We start from the raw sequence: 19,550 nt of genomic DNA, 5'->3' as shown, positions 1-19,550 counted from the left end.
TCGGTGATGAAAGGCAGCGTGTTAATACAGGACGAGGAAATAACGTGTTGGACCCCAGAGGATTATAAAACAATGCTGCTACTGATGTCATGGAGCTCAGACTTCTGAGGTCTCTTTACGCACAAAGCTGTAGGCGGTGTGATTGAAATACAGCACCGAGCAACTGACAGGTGATGCAAGCAGCTGACAGAGCCGATGAAGAAAACACTCCGCAGCTTCACCGAGTTCAAAATTTAAAACATGCGCAGAGAGCCCGAAATCAAACCTGGATGCAATTACGAGCTGCTTACAAACAAGACCAGCTGTAAATCAGCGACAGCTCCGGCAGTAGTTGAATAAACTCTACTGGCATCGGTCGGAGATTCGACGAGCTGTGTTGTGGAAACATAAAGATTTAATAAATAATGTTCATGGATACCCACTGACTCACATCTGGTCCTCATAAGATTATTTGACTCTTGGCTTTTTTTTGTTAATGTTCTTTGTTAGAGAATTATGGTAATGATTTCTTAGAAATTCAAACCAGGGAAAAATCACTGTTACCAGATAAAGACCTTCACCTCGGCTCAGAGTTCGCTGGATCCTCTCGGAGGCTGTATATCAGGTGGACTCGCATTGCTCTGCAGTTCGTCCACCGTCCGTATCGGGTTCGTGCGTGCAGCCGCCGTGAGGAGAAATGTGGGAAAAGTGGAGGGTGGCATTATCAGAAAGAGAGACAGAGAGCGAGAAAGGTTACAACAACAGTGCGCAGAGCTCACAAGTTCAGTTGTGCTTCTGCTGGAACGGCCGTGCCCCTGTGGACGAGTTCAGGCCTTCAGTAGAAGCTCTCGCCCTCCAACAATAATACTTACCAAATAAAGGCTGACCGCTCCAAGCAAAATCACTTCAGCTGAGTTCACTGGCTATTATTCATGTCCCGCGTCTACATCCCTTTGCTCCCAGCTCCTGTGATGTTAATAAGGTAAGCCTTTTGAGCTGAGAAGAAGCCTACGGGGCAGCTAAGTCAACATTTTTGCTCGCCTCCGCCTTTTATCATCAGCTGACGGTCGGCATCTCGGCGTGGGTGCTTGTCGATCAAACGGCTCGAAGGCCCGATCGCAGCGCTGCGGCGTATCAAATTCTCCTTTAAACGAGGAGTTTGACATTTTGCCTATTTCCATTCTCACTGAGAGCTAGATGAGGAGATCGATACGACTCTCTGATTAACGAAGGGGGCATCGATCCTCTCGACGAACTCTCGGCAACACGGTGAAAATGCCTATTTCCTGGAGCGTCAAAGGGCTGCTGTCTTTGCTGACGTTAGCGATCCACATTGGGACGTCACGTGCACCGTGAGCTCGGCGTTCAAGTCGTAGGAACGGTGTTGCCAGGCAACGGTAGCGTAGCGGCCACCTCAAAGCCACAGAGGCTAACAATTTAGCGAGCTCACAGGCGGGTAACGTAATTCAGGAAATGCAGAGACCCACAGAGGGATGAGATGAAGCCGTTGGGAAGGATCAAGATTTTCCTTCAGACGAAGCCTTTTGTCGAAGTTATGAAGACAAACTCTACGTTAGTAAAATTACAACATCCGACGAAAAATGAACTCCCGTGGCCTTCTGCCATTTCCTTAAACGTCAGCGAAGAGGCCACAGCTGGTGAACTTGTGGCTTCCTGAAAATATCGAGTTCTGATGTCGTGAATACCACAAGAGGGCGCCGTTCATACGGACTCTTCTCACGCAACATAAGTCATCAGAACACCGTTGCTAGGCAACAGCAGCAGGGTCGGCGTCTAGAAGCCGGGAGGCGGCTAACATAATGCAGGAAAAGGTGAGGCTGTTGGGAAACGTCAACATTTTCCTCAAAGGACAGAGAAATTACAAAGAAAAAGTCCATACGGCTAAATATACAATATTTTAACTTTCCATCCAATGAAAAATGAACTTCCACTATTTCTAAAAACGTCAGAAATCGTCGAACACGATAAACACAACCTCATTTAAAGGCGGCAAAATAAGCAACAAAACACCAGAGTAATTAACTGAGCAACATTTGCTTAATAAATCCAGATTTTCATTTGTTGTTTTTCTGCATTAGTGAGTCATCTCCGGAGGCATCAGGATTCATACGTGTTACAGATCTTTAGTCGATGGTCCGTTAGAGCTGCGAGCTGCTGATGCCACTCAGAGAAAATGACTCCCTCCGACCACTCGGCGGGCGTCTTTCTTGGCTGCAGTCGGTCTGTCCCATCGCCTGCTGGGCTCATTTCAGCATGTGGATTTTTTTTAAAGAAGAGATGCACAATTACTTCCTGCCCTGCGACCTCGCATAAAAAAAAACCTCTTGACCTTCTTCGGCGAATGTGGTTGAAAGTGTCAGCACACCATGTTGATGCTCTTTCATTATTTGAATTCAACACATCTCTAAACAGACTAATTAAAGCCATTCACCTTTTTTTTTTTTTTCTTCCCACGAATGCAACTACAGCCCATTCGCTGCGACCTCTCAACTTCCTGTGAAGCTTTTGGCCTTAAGGATAGATGCATCCCTGCAGGAGACATGACGATCTCTTTACGGTCGAAAATCCTAAATGGAAGCAAAAACAAGCTCTGCCTCGATACATATACATATAAACCAGCGGAGAGTCCGGTCACAACAGTCGTTCGGCGAGAGAAGATCAGTGAAGACACCATGATGTCCGTCTACTCCGTCCTGTTTACCCTGGTGCTGTTCGCCGAGCTGAGCAGCCACCGGGTCACCGTGGCCATGCCTGCGACCAAAGTAGAAGACGGTATAATGGAACAAGAGGGCCCGGGTTTGATACCGGGTGACGAGCCGTTGACTGAGCCCGATGTGATCCACCAGATGTACCGAAGGAACCTCGTACTGGAAGAAGATGCGAACCCTAAAATCATCGTCATCTCAGTAAGTACCGCATCATTCACGATTCATTCGGTTCGCCCATATCGAAGGGTTTCTGAGCTGTGACTAAAAGCTTCATTTATCGGGAAAGAAACCATTTGATTATGGTTATAGATATCATTGTGACTAGTTTCCATATGAACCATTTTTTTTGGTCAGAAAATAAGAGAAATTTCTGCCAGTGATGTCTCATATTCAACAGAGTATTTTCATCCATAGTTTGAGCTTGATGCTAAATCAACCTGTGCTGAATTCTCGAGGTTTTAAGAATTTATTGTAAAAAAAAAAAAAAAAATGCAGTGTTGGTCAAGGTCAGAAACAATGCTGGATCCTACATTTCCCATCATGCAACTGTATTAGACTCTACCCGAGTGGTAAACACCAACGTTTGTCGAATTTGTTTTAAGAAGGCTTTCTGCAGTAGTTGTATATTTAGTATTGTACAAATTTCCTTAAAATGGCCACGTATTTAATTAATTTAATCACGTTTTTTTAATTATTATTTTTTGTTATTTAACCAACCTTTTAAGCATTGCTGATTTAAAAGTAAAATTATTAAATCCAAATCTACCTCAGCTATTTAGATTTTTTTTTTTTGAGGAAACTCAATTTACAACAAACCGTCTGCAGTCATCCAACTTTACACTCTCCTGCCAACTTCAGTCACGCATCATAACTATTCATTGTATGAGATTTCTTTCTATAAATCTCAGCTAACCATAGTTCAACTACAAAGAGCACATTATCTCCATCCTGTGACTGAACACTTGACCCCTCGCACTTGGCCACAATCCTTGTGTCTATTGTTAAGTCAATATTTCATACACATCTATAAAAAAAATATTTTACAGCAGCGCTGGAAAACCGGGAAATACTATTATCCGAAAAGGTCAAATGATCACAAGCCTATAAAGATTTATTGAAACCGCAGTGGGAAGAATGATGATGTATCAGTGTTCCCCTCAAACGTTTGGCCGCGGTGTGTGCAGAGTTTATCTGGCAACTGCGTCTCCCGAGTGTCATGAACGTAGTGGTTATCTCTGTGGTGATGGAGGCAACAAAGACATCTGGGTGAACCGGAGCTGTGGAGGAAAAAACGGGCCACTGTGATAGTAAAAACAAAAAAACAAAAAAACAAAAATGAGGGAACGCATTTTGTTCCATTCGGGGTTCCTGTGGCTTGGCTCAGCTGTTAAAAGGCAGATCCAACACCTGAGCTGCAAGTTGAGCGGATGATCTTTTAAAAGCTGTTGGTCGCTGCGACCCGACCATCCAGAGTTCACATTCTGCATTTACGGAAGTGCGTGTGGGATTAAAGTTTGCGATCGCTGATCAATACTTTTTTTTTTTTTTTCCAGGACTTGAGTCTGAAAGGGCACGGCGTTCGTGGGCCGAACCCGGCCGTCACCCGGAGCCTTCCCCTGCCCAGAGACCGGAGCTTGAGCCACACTGACCCCGAGTACAGTTTGAAAATAGATCGCAGAAACGCCAACCTCGACAGTATGTATCTGGAAAACCCACGTTTCTCCGAAAATGATTCAAACATTTGCATATCCACTTATTGCTCTGTATTGTTTTCTTCCTTCCAGTGCTGCGATGTATGGTAGGAAGAGTGTACCGACCCTGCTGGGAAGTATAAATGTTTCCCTGTGCTGCTGACCGTCCATATCATGTGATGTAGAAAAAAAAAAAAAGATTCTTTGTGTGTTACACTTGAAAATGCATTTCCATGTAGAAAAACAAGAGCGGACAAACCCGTAAAACTAAATAAAAGTTTATTAAAAATGACTTTTGATTTCATGGTGGAATTTTACAGATTAGAAAAAAGTAAAAAAAAAATTTAAAAAAAAAGTACAACTAGTGATACATTTTCACTTGTGTCTTGAAAACGATTAGTAATAAAGTGCAACGACCAAATCTGGACTCCCAATTAATCAATTAAGGCTGCGCCCATATTTTCCACACTGGTAAATGTGCAAAAGATGGAACTAAGAAAATAAATCACTTTGTCAAGATAATCAGTGCATTTTAGTCAGAAACATTATAGACTAAGTAATTAACTGAACAGTTGGGATTTTTGTGGGAAGCACTTATTCACCTTCTTCATAGAGTTTAAAAACTGATACCTTGTACGCTACAAAGAACCGATAGCCTACACGAAATGATGATCTTAGCATGGCATAAAGACGAAGAGGAAACAGCTGTTTGGCTGTTCTTAATCTTAACGAATTAAATCTCGCTTGGCTTTTGCACAAAAACTGATCTGTGAGCAAAATATGAAGCCATTGCTAGCAACTGGTGAGCCGGCCTGCCCAGCTTCTGGTGTTTTACGCCTGTGTGAGCTAAGCTGTCAGCTACTCTCCAAATTGCACACAGCTCAGTGTTTGAGCTGCAATATGTACAAAAACTAAAGTATATATCGAGCTGCTGCCGGCAGCTGGTTCGCTGTTTCTCTCTGCATATTAGCATAAAGACTATTGACAGAAAAGAAAATCAGTGTATTTTACAAAGTCTGAAACATGAACAGAAAAAATGAACACATGAAGACATTAGCCAGTTTAATTTATATAAAATTGATCCATAAGCTAAATATATTGCCATTACTTGTAGCTGCTGAGCAGATAGCTGGACAGGCCTGGTTAGCGTTCTCTTTCTGCTTCGTGTCTTCCACGGCATTTGCTAATTAAAAGAAATGCTCGACAGAAAGGCAAAAAGAAAAGTGTAATTCCCAAAATAAATAACCATTTAAAGAACAGTGGAAAGGATAACGGACTAAGAATGGTCATTAGGAGCCGCACACGTTGGGCCATTCACACACTGCAAAAGATTTGCCGGAGGGGGGAAATTAAACTCTGATTTCAGCTGCTTTGTGTGAACTACATTTTCTCGGAAAGTCCATTAATCAGTGAAAGTAATGATTAGACTCTGAAGAAGCTGGTTAGGGTTCCCTGCCCGGCTATTAGCTTCTTCTTACCCGAGGCCTTGCCGACATTTTTGCCCGGCATTTTGACTGACATACGAGTGGGCTGTTTCTTCTCCGGAGGCTCATTCTCTGATCTGCCATGTTGGTCCGGGTCCAGCTGCTTCCTCTTGTTACCCTCGCTCTGCATCTGAATGCCAGTTTTCTTCCTACCGCCCGGGCCTCCACCTCCGTTTTGGGCATTTCCACTTCTTTGCTCGAGCGCCGCCCCCCGCTGTACCTCGCTCTTATTCGGACAATCATAAGTTGGCTCGGCTGCAGGAGATTGAAGCAAAGCAAAAGCAAGTCTGACAACTCGGTAGAAAAAAGAAAAAAAAAGGGAAAATGTTGTGACGAAATTGCTGACGTTAGCTGCTAGTCGAAGCATGCTGTGTGTTTATTCTAAAAAGCTAAAATTCAACATTTGTCAAGTAAAGCTGGTGGAGCCGAGCCTGAATTCCCACGGAACAAAATATAGAAGGGGAAATGGGCAAAAAGTCTGTGAGTGTGACAGTGTGTGTGTGTGTGTGTGAGAGAGTGAGTGAGTGAGTGAGTGAGTGTGTGTGTGTGTGTGTGTGTGTGTGTGTGTGTGTGTGTGTGTGTGTGTGTGTGTGTGTTTGGGGTTTTTACTACACGTGTGGGGGTTTGCAGGTTTTGTAGACTGGGGATTCATTTAAAGGCGGATTGTAAGTACCAGTCCCAGGACTGGGACCGGGGAGGGTTCATGGCCGGAGCGGAGAAGGTGTGCCTGGGCCTCGGTTCAGCTGCTCGGTTCAGAGTTAACAGAAGTCTATTCTAGCTTGTGTTGATATTTTTGAGCTTTTCCCCGTACTCAGTTGCGCAAACGTTAGAAGAACAGAAAAAAAAGAGTCCGAGTCTGTACCTGTCGTTGCGTCCTCAACAGCCGAGCCGCGCACGGTTTGGGGTTTGGGCGCCGGGTGCACGCAGGTCGGGACCTGGCTGGTGCTCGGGAAGTCCAGCACGCGGTTGAGTGGCAGCTCTTCATCTTTGTACGTGCAGGCGAACTGGGAGCGGACGACTCTGTCTCTGCTCTGAAATAAAACAGGAAAAAAAACATCTTTAATCCAGCTGATACGGCGACATGGCTGATGATCGGTCTCAGTCACTCTTGGCTGGTGGTTTTATAACTTTCTAAACTTACTCTCTGACTTTGACAAGTAGCTGTAAACACAAGGTACAGTTGAGGTCGATGGGAATAATGTAATTTGTTCTTTGATTCTAAACATGTTGTTGGACAAACCGAAGTTTTGCTCCGTAATGGTGCTCGACCAAAAGTTAGTAATCAAAGATATTAAAGTTCGTCCTGACTTCTTGGAAATCTAGCCAATAGAAGTCAACACATTTCTCAAAAAAAACATAAATACCGAAAACCCCATGATGCTACATGAAAAATCTGCATTAATTATCGAGGAATAAATGTACCGATGTTCATGGTAATCCATCCAATAGCTGTCTAGACATTTCAACAGAAACAGAAAATGTAAATGATGACGTGGTTGTTGATCGGTGACTTAACGCTTGGTGGCCAAAATTCCTGGCTCTCAAAGCATACTCTCTGGCTTATACTCTGGGGTTTTCAAACCAAAAAAAATAACCTCACTCTTGGGAAATTCAACAACAGACGAAGACGACGGAGAGCAAAACGTCAAGGAAAAGTGTTTCCAACCCGTCTTTACCTAACTGATATATGTTGCTGTGCTTTTCGACAATTTACACCAACTACAGACCACCTGATGGCTGCCTTAATGTCATTTAATAAAGGTCGACGAGTCATACATTAGTTCAACTTTACGCCACTTTAAACAGGAGGAACCAATTTCTTCAGACTTATCACCATTACATGTCGAAGACAGCGGCGCATGCACCTCATTAAAAAGTCTTTTTTTTTTTTTCCCCCCGAGTGGCCTTGTTAGCTATAACCAAGTGAATGATATTGAAGAGCACGATCGCGGCCCTGGGGCATGCAGATCCACAGCTTTTCATCCACTGTTTGATCTACGCCTGCTTGGGATTATCACAATCCAAGGATTTCACCCTTCGGGCCAGTGGGCCACAGTAGGGAGGAGAAATCTGGGGAAGGAAAAAAAAAGAAAAAGAAAAAAGAATACAGCGAGCAAAGCTGGGTGGGTCCGCGAAGCACAAAGGGATCAAAGCCTTTGTGCTTTTTCAAAAGAAACTTCTTAAAAGAGCACCTAAAACAACAGTAACCCCCGAGACCGAGGCACACTTCAATAATGGAGCTAAAAATGTACGCTGCCCTGGTTGCATGCTAATAAAACATATCTGAAACAATGGGGGGGGGGACGGAAGAGTGAACACGGCCAAACTATGACCGACGGAGAACATCTAATCCAATTACAACAGGTGGGAGCCCGACGTGGCACCGTGCGGTCAGACGGCCCTCATTCCCCCGAAGATGGCTGTCCTGAAATAACCCCCCCCTCCCCCCGCCTGACCCCACGCTGGAGACACCTGACCGAGACATTCCTCACAGCGCTCCCAGAAAGAGCAGGTGCGAGCCATTTTTTTCCACCGCCCTGTGTTTTGACATGTGCGCTCACACGCAGGTGATAGAAGTGTGAACGAGGAGCAGGTGCACCGTCGCCGTTATCACCGGCGGAGAACGATACGATCGTGCTGAAATAAAAACACACACAAAAAAAAAAACGCATGGAAGGATCCGACCACTGCGTGAATCAAGTGCACATTTTTCCTTAACCAATCGTTACTGATGTCACAGAGGAGCAACGGCGGCGGAGCTTGGATCGCCCGTGGGCGCTGAGAAAAAGATTTGGAAACGTCCCAAGAAGCAGAAACTAAATCGGTCCATCTCCGCGTGCGCCAGTTGACGTCAGCCGCATGATGAAACCGCTGGAGGAGTCGGGGATAAAGTCATTTAGCAGACAACAGGAAACAATAACCTTTCAAGTTTCCCTTGCTAGTCGAGTTACGTGACTGATATGGCGTCTTCAAAGTGAAATTGATGCAGAAAGCTTCCGCTTGCCGAGTTCAGGAAGCGGTGAGCTGCCCAGGGACCATTACTGGTCTCAAGCAGGAAGAAAGCCAGATTGTGGGGAGCTGAAATGACATCTGCTCGCGCAATCAAGTGAAGGAGCCGTTTCACAGAAAAATGTGTTGAGCGCACATGTTTGGGACGGGGGGACGAGGGGGACGGGGACGGAGGGGGGGGGAGTTCAGACAGCTGATCAGCTTCATGTGAGAAGATCGGTCCCATCTGAAGCTGCTCTTGTGTTTTGTTTCTTTGATGGCGGGGGGAGGGCGGGTGGGACTCAGATGTTGTGGAGGAGATGCAGTAATAAAACACTGCAAAAATACTCTGTTACTAGTCTTGCAGTCAAAACTTTACTCAAGTAAGAAAGACATTTTAATATTGGAAGAAATTACATCACAACACGACCAATCCTGGATTTTTTTTTTTTTTACATCAATATTAATATTCTTGATATTTATAACTCCCGTGAGGTTGGCAGTTTAAAAAAAAAAAAAAAAAAAAAAAAAAAAAAAGAGAAAAGGATGAACACAGATAGTCTTTGTCAAAACCTGCTGCCCAAATCCCCCACAATGCAACTCAGCCCCTCAGATCGGTGGCAGCTAATGTCACCTCGAGCAGCTACAGAGTTGTTCTCACTTCTTCTTCACCTGGTCGCCGGAGGACATCGATGAGATTTCACTCAGACTTTATTTTATACCCGTTTTCCCACATTATGCAGCACAAACTTTCACTTGTGAAATAGCCGCAGTTCCCCTTTAAAGTTATTGTGACGGAGATGCTAACTGACGTAGCGAGCGGAACATTTCACAGCTGGGAAAACTTGTCCGCGCTCCCTGTAATGTCAAACTAGTTAGACTTTTCTGAGCTGCACTCAGCTGACATGAACACAGATACTTATCCCGTTGTACAGAAAACAATCTGAAGGAATAAGTAACAAGAAACTGCAGAACAGAAAAGCAAAAGTAGGTTTGAGGTTAATCAGTGTCATCGTTGCAGTTTGCTCTTCGGTGAGCGCTGCCAAGTTGTTTGTTAACAAAAACAAAAAAAAGCTGCAAAAATTTGTCAATTAACAGATCAGTTTGTCAAAGCATTTGCCAATTAATTTTCTTTTGATCATCAGGTAGAAATTTGTAGTTTTTGTTGAGCAACGATGCCAAAGAATCTGATAGTAAAAAAAAGTTCTCAAATTTGACACTTTTCTATTTTTGTCTTGTGTCCTAAATTAAAGTAAGTTGAATATTCTAAAGGTTTGGATTGTTTGGACAAAACAAGACCGAATAATTAATCAATAAATCAAATATAATAATAAATAATTGTAATAGTTGCAACCATACGATGTAATTTAATCACAACTCTTAAAAAGAAAAAAAATCTCAAGGAATCAACATTGTTTATTTATATTCAGGGTTTAAAACCAGATAAACAAATTAGAAAAAAAATATCAATATCTGCCTCAAAAATCCACCGTCTGCTTTGTAGTGGAGAAGAGTCTTCAAGTAAAATGGAAAGTACCATGTTAAGGTGTCGAATCAAGTCTGTTGAATATTAGATTGCGACAACAAAAGGACACTGAGGCACTAAAAGTGTGCGAACTCAAAACGAACAACCGCCAGAAAAAGATTGTGGAAACGTCCTTGTTTGTTTCGAACTGACCCCAGAAAACATGACGGAGAAAAGAGAGAACAGCTGCTGGCAGGAAGGAAGGACGGAAGGAAGGAAAGAGATATTAATATCAAACATACAGCGCGTTAACGTCGTGCACTGTAAGCAAATCCTGACAATTGGATGACTTATCGTCAGGGTTGGTTAATGGTTCGACCCCCCCCCCCACTCCCCACGAATAATTCACTTCATGCCACGGACTTAGACGGCACACTCAGAACCAACGCGGAGAGCTAAAACACAGCTGTGCAAACGGCACCGGTGGAAGTCAGTTAAGATGTGAGCTTCGGCTAAGCAAATAAATAATATAATACCAGGGAGAAATTACAGGATGTAAAGACATTATTTTCAATGTTTGCACATCTGATTCAATTTGAAGTAACTGATGGTTTGGATTTTGGGAGCTCTTGGACGGAGGGGGCCCCGTGTTACCTTGGGTTTGAGCAGGTCTAGCCGGCTCTGGACTCGGTTCCTCAGAGGTTCTGGAGAACATCCAGTAGACACTTCGGGGGATCTGCGGAGAGTGCAACACAACGAGAGGCAAAGAGAAAAAAGGGGTTTGGAAATTAGAAACTAAAAACTAAAATCTAGAAGGTCACCATGGTCACACTGGCCGAGATGGCTGGATGGCTTTTAATTTGAAACGAAGGCTTTTGATTTGAAATGGAATTGGAAATCGCAGAACTTGGCCAGCCATTAGTGTAACTTTATCACGAAGACACTCACTCGGTGACGAACGCTCTTCTCGGGCTTTTCAAGCGAAAAATGCAAAATTCGATTCGAATTCGAAATTTCAATCTGAACTATTTGGTTATTAATCGACTATTCGGTGTCTGGTAGTTCATCTACTTATGTTGTTTAAAGGTGGCTGGCGGACAGCTTTTAGGCTCATTACCGCCACCTTCTGGCGGGAATAGCGCATTACAACCAGGCACCGGTAAAAACAGGGAAAATAAGGAAGAACAATAGTCACATACTCATCAATTTTTTTAAAAATATTTTAACGACTCTTTGAATATTCGTAGTCCAGTCCAGTTCCTAATTTATACACATACATACATCCTTTGTTGCCATCCCAAAGTTCCCAGTGACGTCTTGGTATTTTCTTGTTTTGTCCGTCGATTGATTAACCTTGGACTACTTCAGGTATGTATAAATATTAGAATTAAAATATAATTATGAAAATATATTTTGAAATTCAAAAGGCGCTTTGAGCTGACCTGAAGAGCGTGAGGACGCAGGCTCCCTCGGCTCCGCTCAGGACAGGCTGGTCCTCGGACAGCAGGTCCGCCTTGTTCGGACCCGGAGGACTCAGGGCCTCTTCGTCCAGCAGCGCCACCAGCACCTTCACCGTGTCCCGACCGCCGAACGCAGTAGCGTGATTCACCGCATACGCTCTCGGCTGGAGGGGAACACCGACACGTCAGAGCGGCAAACAGCGAGACGAGATGAAGCGTACGAGTGTGTGTGTGTGTGTGTGTTATACATTACCCTGGCCGGACTGACCCCCGTCCCGTTTCCAGCAGCCGTCTGTTTCTGGGTCCGGTGCAGCCGGCAGATTCTCTCCTTCAGCTCCGTTGTCGTCTCGTCGGCCGCGGCGTACACCGCCTCCCCGCCGCTGCGTCCCTTCACCAGGACGGCCCTGATGGCGCTCACCAGCCGGCCTCCGCACGCGCTGACAATCCAACACAGGCGACAGTCAGCGGACGGACTCTCAGAAAGCCGCGTCGTGTCGTTCGTTTTCGGTAGTCGACCCTTTATTCTGCTAGAACGCGCAGGCGGGGTTTTCATCTGGATGGAATTAATCGTGTTCAAGAGTTCAGCCAATATTTGACAACGTGAAAAACTCTCACCGAAAACCCAGAAAAAGCCTTCGTCTGAATGTCTTCAAAAGATATACGGCGGCTTCACTTTCGATTAATTGGACACGGACTTTAAGGGCTCAGGGTAATTGGTTCAGCACTAACATCCAGTTGAGCTTTATTTCACTGAAACGCAGCTGCGCCAACGTTAACAGTTATGAAGCAGAAAATATGTTACAAATCCACGTTAAAGTCACCTTGGGCGCCGTCACTGGCCGACCGGCAGCTCAGACGCTGCAGGATTTTTTTCCTCTTTATAGTTTTTGGGGGAATATTCATCCGTGTTTGCCTCCGCTGCGTGTCCAAAAATCATAGCAACAATATCACTTGTGTAGGTTTGCAACAGTCAAGTGCACCAAAGCGTGCGAGGACGGATCGCAGTAAGGTGGAGAGGCGGCGGTCCAACCCCCCCCCTCCCCTCCCCCCGAAACCGGGCTCACTGATGTGAGCGAGTAACAGAATCATTTGGGAAAACAGATGTTCGCCAAACAAGGGGCCCTGAACTCGCCACAGAAGGTGTTTGTATGAGGAAATACAGTACTCCGCCGAGAGCGCAAAAAGGCACCGGCCTGTTGAAAGACACGTGTTGGCCGGGCTCACCGGTGTCTCATCAGACGGGAGCTCTGTCATCGGCCCGCGTGAACCGAGAGCCCTCCGGAGAGCAGCGAGAGTTGAGCTGCACAAACACACCGCGATGTGTTGTTGCGGCTCGGACCCGAGCGGGGGCCTTCAACGGCCGTGACCTCAAAGCTGACACGACCCAACGGCTAAATCATTTCTGATAACCACTTCTGTTGTGCTGCCAGATGCCTTCGACGTCCAAAATAATCTGTAATGGTATGGAGGGTTGATCCCGGGGTTTGATGAGAGCTCATCAAAGTGAGCGGACCAAACAAGGGAACGAGTTATTTAACAGAGACGGGCTTTGATGTTGCGGAGGCGAACATGCTTTAACAATCCGAAACGTTATCACGAGGGGCTTAGATGGGAGTCATTACGGGGCGATCAGAACACGCTGCGGCGGGACAGGTGGATTTCATGATCACACAGGTGTCTGTATATATCTATATATACACATATATATTCATATACATACATATATATATGTGTGTATATATATACATGTATGTATATATATATATATATATATATATATACACACACACACACGCACAGCTGAGCCCAGTTCAAACTTCCACAACTGAAATGAATTCACGAGAACTGACTCGACGCCAGACCAGAAATGACGCAGGATTTAACCTGAACTCAAGTAGCAGGAAGAAGTGAAGCAATTCAAAGGAAATTTCACTAAATCATAAATCAAGCGTTTCACAGGAATCGACTTCAGCCGCTGCCAGATGCTCCAGCTTTTCTTGGAGTCTCTATATTCCCCTCATCAGCTCGGGATGATTTTTTCTGGAAGTGGAAGACGTACGTATGGACTGCAAAACCGAAAGGAACGAGAAGAGCACTCGGAGAGCGAAGGCCTCCGCCGCCAAGGCCAATAGTCCACTCTGCTATGATATGCAAATTTGAGACCACTACATGTGTCTGGATTTATTTCCAAAACTATTAGATTGATGTTAAAACGCACTCGTGCCGAGCTGCAGCCTCACGTCTCAGCTGTTCTCGGCTGCATCCATCATCAACTTGTGGATGTCACACAATTTATTTTTTACAGTTAAACAAAGATGAAACTGAGGTTTTAATTATCGGAGCGAAGGTCCAAAGGGAGATTTTCTACTCCAATTTAACAACTCTCACGTCACTGCTAAAATGTTTATATAAAGTGTGTGTATCTTTAATGTTTATACATTTTAGCAGAATACCTAACCTCACCTGAGGTCCCCGCCTCTAGCTGCCTCTCCTGGGTGTGTCATGTGGATGGCCACACCCAGGAAGTTATATAACCCCGCCCCTTTGGCCTGCAGAGCCTCTTTTCCCTCCGAACCAGCAGAACAAAGAGAGAAGCCCTGAGTGAAAATGGACTTTTAATTTCCTCTTTTATAAAGTAATTTAGTGGATAAATTACTGATGTAAGTGCAGCAATGTTACTCTAATTTACTCATTCACTGTTTCAGCGATTGTTAGTGATGACATTTGATTTGGTACTTAATGTATTTATTTTTGCCTTTTGGTTTTTGATACTTCCTTTCATGGCTAGAAAAAAAACATCATCCATCCAACCATTCATACGTCCATTTATCCATCCAGTCGTCTGTTAATCTACAATTACAACAAATAAATGGTTTGAGAGGCTTTTGGATCCAGTGTTTGAATGTGCGCACCACATCAGGTGTTCAGTGAACCAACACCACAACCTTCACTATAGCTTTTTTCACCAACTGTAGGATAAGAAATGGGTCAGAATACTCTGGTTAACTGTTGTATTTTGCATTCTGAATACATTTTCACAGTTTATTGCTCTTATTTGAAACTCAATTTCAAATAAAAGTTTCCTAGCTTCATTCAAATCTTATCTAAGGGTTCCTTTAAGTGCTAGAAGCCTCGTGTCAGTGATTTAAGAGTACAGATGGTGTGTGTCCGGGTCAGGTTTATAGACGAAGGCTCTTCTCGGTCAGTCTGGACTCTGAAATCAACATTACCATGGTAGCAAAAGTATATGTTGCAGCTTTAAATTTCCAGCAACAATAACTGTTACCAACAGAAGGTAGCTGTTGTTAACCAACGTGTTTAAAGTATCTTTAGGTCAGACCAGTTATGGCCGTTATGAAGCAAAGAGTTCTGATTTTGGCCGTCGCCATCTTGCTAGTTTGGAGCCAGAAGCGACCATATCTGGACGAGCTGGGGAGGAGCGAGCGGTGGATCTGATTGGAAACCTGCCAATACTACGACCCGCCCCCCGATAGCCATAACCTGCCTGCACCACAGGCCCGTCAATCAACAGACACGCCCCCCCCCAAAAAACACATATTTTAGAGGCTTATTTGCGAATTAATGATTTTTCAGTCTATGGAGCCTGGGGATTTTTGGAGCCAACCTCTAGTGGCACTCGGTGGTATTGCAGCTTAAGGCACTTCTGCATCGGCTTTATTTTTCAGACCTTGAAGCTACATCTACTTTTAGATACAGTCTATATTACCCTCAATTATGAAATGATTTGAATCTCATTCTGGTATTTTTACTCAAATTCAGAACCGACCTGCAATAAATCAAGAATTTATAGCTCGACTCACTAACATTTACACTTAATTCTGTCACAGGATCGGAGGCATCGTCTCAAACCCTGCAGTAAGACAGGGAGCGAGTGGAAGCCTGGATTGAGTCACATTGTGTACCTTGGGTCAGGAATCTCTCCCAGTATTTCCTCCAGGTTGTCGAGAAACTGGACAAAGTCCGACAGGCCTTTGACATGTTTCCTCAGTGGGTCAGACTCAGCTGGAGCGTAGCCCTTCCCTCCGAGCTGGATGGTCCTCACGAAAGATGTCACGGCCTGCAAAGAGCAAGTAAAACAAAATTTTTTTTTTTTTAAAAAGCCGCAAATGTTTCAACTTTTAAGTCATAGTTTTGGTTTTCTGGTGATGTAAAGTGCGAACACATCAGCGCTGAAGTCTGATCCGTGTGGATGTTTCTTACCAAGAAGAGAGAATTGTTGCTGTTACGTGCCGCGTGCTTGATGTCGGTGAACGCCTGTCGTCCGAGAGCGCGACTCGGGACGTCGAGGGTCAGCGCCAAGGCCATGTCGTTCTTAGAGTTCACAAGCAAACTCAGATAGGAGCAGAAAACCCTCCTCATCGCCACTTTTACCTATTTATATTAAAGAAAAAAACACATTGTTAAAGTACACGATCATCATTTTGGGTTAGAAAACTCCTTGCTGATCACAATTTTTGGGACATTTTCAGAAATACAGGTATTAACGTCCTCATAGTTATGTGATGAAACTGTTTGTTTATATTGTGTCAGAATAATATATTTCGTGAGGCCACAGCCTCAAGAAAACGATAAAAAAAAAAAATCTGTTATTCACTCTTTAAGTGGAGACTCCAGGAAAATACAGTCAGGGAATAGCAAATTGTTTGATTTTGTTTTTGTATGGATAAAACAAATAATACATAACATACATATTCATTTTTGAATTCATGCAAAGCTAAGCCACCCAGATGCTGGCTAAAGTTTCATATTTAAAGGTCCCATATTGTATAAACTGAGACTTCCATTTTGTTTTTGGATTATAAAGCAGGTCTAGGTGCTACATAAATACTGTGAAAGTAGCAAAGCGCTCGGTACGAGGGGAAATGCACACGTGCAGCCTGCATTCAGCGACTGTGCCGTTTGGACTTCCTTAAGTTTGTGGTGTCACAAACTCACGCTCATGTCATATGTCTGCCCTCAACACAGTCCAACTTTTTATCTGAAAGAAACCACCGAGCATTTTTTTTTCCATCGCGGAGCTAGCAAGCGACAAGACTGAGGAAAACCTGTGATTGGTCTGGGTGTGTGTGTCACTCAGATAAGAGTCAGCCAATCAGAAGAGAGGGTCAGTGATATCACTGCGCCTCAAAGACACAGACATAAAAAAGCCTGTTGATGGTGGAGCTCCAAAGAGAAGCTTGAGAGGATATCTAAGACAAATGAAATGCTTTTTTGGTACTGAAAAGCACAAAAATATCTTCTTATGGATCTCAAGACTGCATTAAAACACTGGAAAAATTTACAATATGGGACCTTTAATCGACAAACATGTTTTTGATATACATTTTCTCACCACACAGTTAAACGCTAAACTTTAGTAAAAATGTAATCCTGAGATGTGTGCAGGTCGTGTGCGTCAACTCGTAGCTTTAAAGACGGAGTAAAAAACCCAACTAAAAACAGCAGCCTGACATAAACTCTGAATAATTACATCACCATGACAAGCCTTCACTAAAAACTCATAAATTTGCAGGTGACAGAAGAGAAAAGGAAAGGGACTCTGTTACAGAAGCTCTCATCCAGCCCCGCATTTCGGTTTTGCTCTGAAACATCTGCTTGGTAATTGAATTCACATTGCACTCTTAAATCTGAGTGATATGATATAGAGTTCCTGTCAATAAGAGCAGGATGGATTCCAGACAGAAATTAAGTATTCCGAAGACTGGGAAAGTAAAAGCATGGATCATTGCCTGCAGGAGAAAAGCATGTCGTGTTACTAAAACAACTTTATGCGAGGGCAGAGGTCAAATTGGAAATAGGGGATTTCTTATGGGAGTTAATGGGAGAAGTTGCACCTTTTTATTATTCATGCAGGAAAGCAGTCGTACCTGTGAGCTGCAGGGCCTGCCTTTACTAGACGGTGTTGACGGGACTGAGGAGTCCGGCAGCTCCGGGACCTCCATGTTGCCTGATAGGAACTCAAACAGCTGGATCTTGGCCAAAGGAATAAAACAAAATGTTCAGAGAGATAAATTGATTGGCCTTATGTTTAACTCAGGAGCCAATCTGATCATCTACAACCAAACATCACCGGGCTGATTTCAACCAACTCCTGCTCACCGGGCTCACGGGCTCCTCGGGGTCCAAGTCCACCAGTCTCAGCTGTTTGTACGTGGAGAGGACGTCGACCAGGTCCACGGTGTTGGAGCCTTTCAGGAAGGACTCGTAAGCCTCCCGGATGAGATCATAGTTCTCCAGCCGTGCGGAGCTAGGAGGTGGCAGGTGAAGTTTGTCTAACAATAAGTGTTTCCAGGCCATCAGGACATCACTGAGAGCCACTTTGAACTCTCCGCCACGCTGTCACAGGAAGAGAGAAAACAGCAGAAGCAGCGGCTGTAATTACTAACGGCCTGGAACCAATCAGTTCAAAAGCACAGAGACCTTTTCTGCCGCAGTCTTAAAAATAAGCCATGAGCGGTCTCAGCCGGAAATCTGTGGTAATGTCATCAGTTATAGACGTGATGACAGTCAGCCTGATGGTTCAATTGAACTGCGCCGGGATGATGACGTGAACTGGGCTCATGCAGTTTGGCTTTTAGGGTCACTTACAGGAAGAATGCTGCTGCTGCAGCAGATCAGAGCAGATGTCCAATGTCTTACTCCTCTTTTATTTCATTTGGTCTGGTCTACATCTCTTTTTTGGAAAATTAAACCAATTGAGTGCAAGGTGTTGTCAGACTCTACTCTAAAACTGTCTGCAAAATACAAAAGATGTCTCACACAACTAAATAAATACCGAATATATGATTCAAAAATTAGATTAGGAATAGCCACAGTGCAAGAAGTTGTTGGTTTACCTTATGTGTAGTTTAAATATTCACTTTTTGGCAAACTTTTTTAGGTGATGGATAGCTTGGGATTTCTGCCATTAACTCCTGTGTATTTCAATTCCTTCCTTACATGATAATAATTGCACTTTTAAACCAGTTTATGTTCATAAATAAATTGATTTGTTGCCACAAATTCTTACTCCAGGGGAAAAATACAAGTATTTCTTCATTCAAATTGAAGAGAAAGTGTTTTAATGAAGGGGATGAAAGGTTACCTGTTTATTCACTTCTGCTATGGCTAGCTGCAGCACCATCAGCATGCTGTCAGCTCCATGAATGGTGGTCCTCTCAGACTGGAAAACCCTGTGGCACTCCCTCCTGAAGGTTTTCACCATGAGCTGGAGTCGGTCTCCAAAGGAGTGCATTATTATCTACAACAGGAGGAAACAGAAAATACTCTTTTTAAAACGTGGCTCCCAGGTTTAAAACACATCAGAAGTTAGAAGGAGTGTGAAAGTAGATCACAAACTCGACAAAAGTATCTTTATATTTGCAATAATCTGGTTACTGCCACATACAACAGTACTACTGAGGCGTGTAGGTTCAAACAAACAATCGCTAAAGTGACTTACGATAAATAAAAAAAATAAAAAATTCTTCCTAAAATACACTAAAGAGTATTTGTGTGCAAGTTCAGGCCTACGTGTAATTACGAGTTCATTACGTACACGGCTACAAACCTCGAGTATCGTTGCAGTCTCCAGAGAAAGTCCACGACAAAAAAAAAAAAAAAAAAAAAGCAGCTGTTTTGAAATTTTAAATTGCCCGTGACGTTTATGCCGGCTGGCCAATCAACTTGCAGCAGATAGCAGCGGACGCAGTCCATTAAACAGATTATATTCGCGATACATTAAACGTTACAAC

The 19,550-nt window shown here is 43.9% G+C and overlaps 2 protein-coding genes across 2 annotated transcripts; one reads left to right on the top strand and one right to left on the bottom strand.

Annotated features, from left to right (window-relative positions):
- The first annotated feature begins 2,633 nt into the window (after positions 1-2,633).
- On the top strand, positions 2,634-4,772 carry pmch (pro-melanin-concentrating hormone). The gene is made up of 3 exons (XM_069700433.1): positions 2,634-2,906; positions 4,262-4,403; positions 4,493-4,772. Exons 1-3 carry the CDS (start codon positions 2,673-2,675, stop codon positions 4,540-4,542), a joined length of 426 nt encoding a protein of 141 aa, XP_069556534.1. The 5' UTR covers positions 2,634-2,672; the 3' UTR covers positions 4,543-4,772.
- A 666-nt stretch (positions 4,773-5,438) lies between these two features.
- parpbp (PARP1 binding protein) lies at positions 5,439-19,051 on the bottom strand. The gene is made up of 10 exons (XM_069700430.1): positions 18,902-19,051; positions 17,917-18,153; positions 17,685-17,789; positions 16,018-16,188; positions 15,720-15,874; positions 12,050-12,233; positions 11,779-11,960; positions 10,991-11,072; positions 6,746-6,914; positions 5,439-6,138 (listed from the first exon to the last, which is right to left on the bottom strand). Exons 1-10 carry the CDS (start codon positions 19,049-19,051, stop codon positions 5,822-5,824), a joined length of 1,752 nt encoding a protein of 583 aa, XP_069556531.1. The 3' UTR covers positions 5,439-5,821.
- Between the last annotated feature and the right edge of the window lie 499 nt (positions 19,052-19,550).

Source organism: Brachyistius frenatus, unplaced genomic scaffold, assembly GCF_029030835.1.
Source record: "Brachyistius frenatus isolate BFR_SWC_R1_liver_20210118 unplaced genomic scaffold, ASM2903083v1 Contig_33, whole genome shotgun sequence".
Lineage (NCBI taxonomy): Eukaryota > Metazoa > Chordata > Actinopteri > Embiotocidae > Brachyistius > Brachyistius frenatus.
This window is presented reverse-complemented; position numbering and strand designations above follow the sequence as displayed.

Excerpts from the sequence above, each read along its gene's own strand:
- pmch (XM_069700433.1), top strand. The coding sequence starts at position 2,673 with ATGATGTCCGTCTACTCCGTCCTGTTTACCCTGGTGCTGTTCGCCGAG. Across the intron at positions 2,907-4,261 it reads CTAAAATCATCGTCATCTCA|GACTTGAGTCTGAAAGGGCA; the intron begins GTAAGTACCGCA and ends TTTTTTTTCCAG. Across the intron at positions 4,404-4,492 it reads CAGAAACGCCAACCTCGACA|TGCTGCGATGTATGGTAGGA; the intron begins GTATGTATCTGG and ends TCTTCCTTCCAG.
- parpbp (XM_069700430.1), bottom strand. The coding sequence starts at position 19,051 with ATGCACTCCTTTGGAGACCGACTCCAGCTCATGGTGAAAACCTTCAGG. Across the intron at positions 11,073-11,778 it reads TGCGTCCTCACGCTCTTCAG|ATCCCCCGAAGTGTCTACTG; the intron begins GTCAGCTCAAAG and ends CACTCTCCGCAG. Across the intron at positions 6,139-6,745 it reads TGTTGAGGACGCAACGACAG|CCGAGCCAACTTATGATTGT; the intron begins GTACAGACTCGG and ends AATCTCCTGCAG.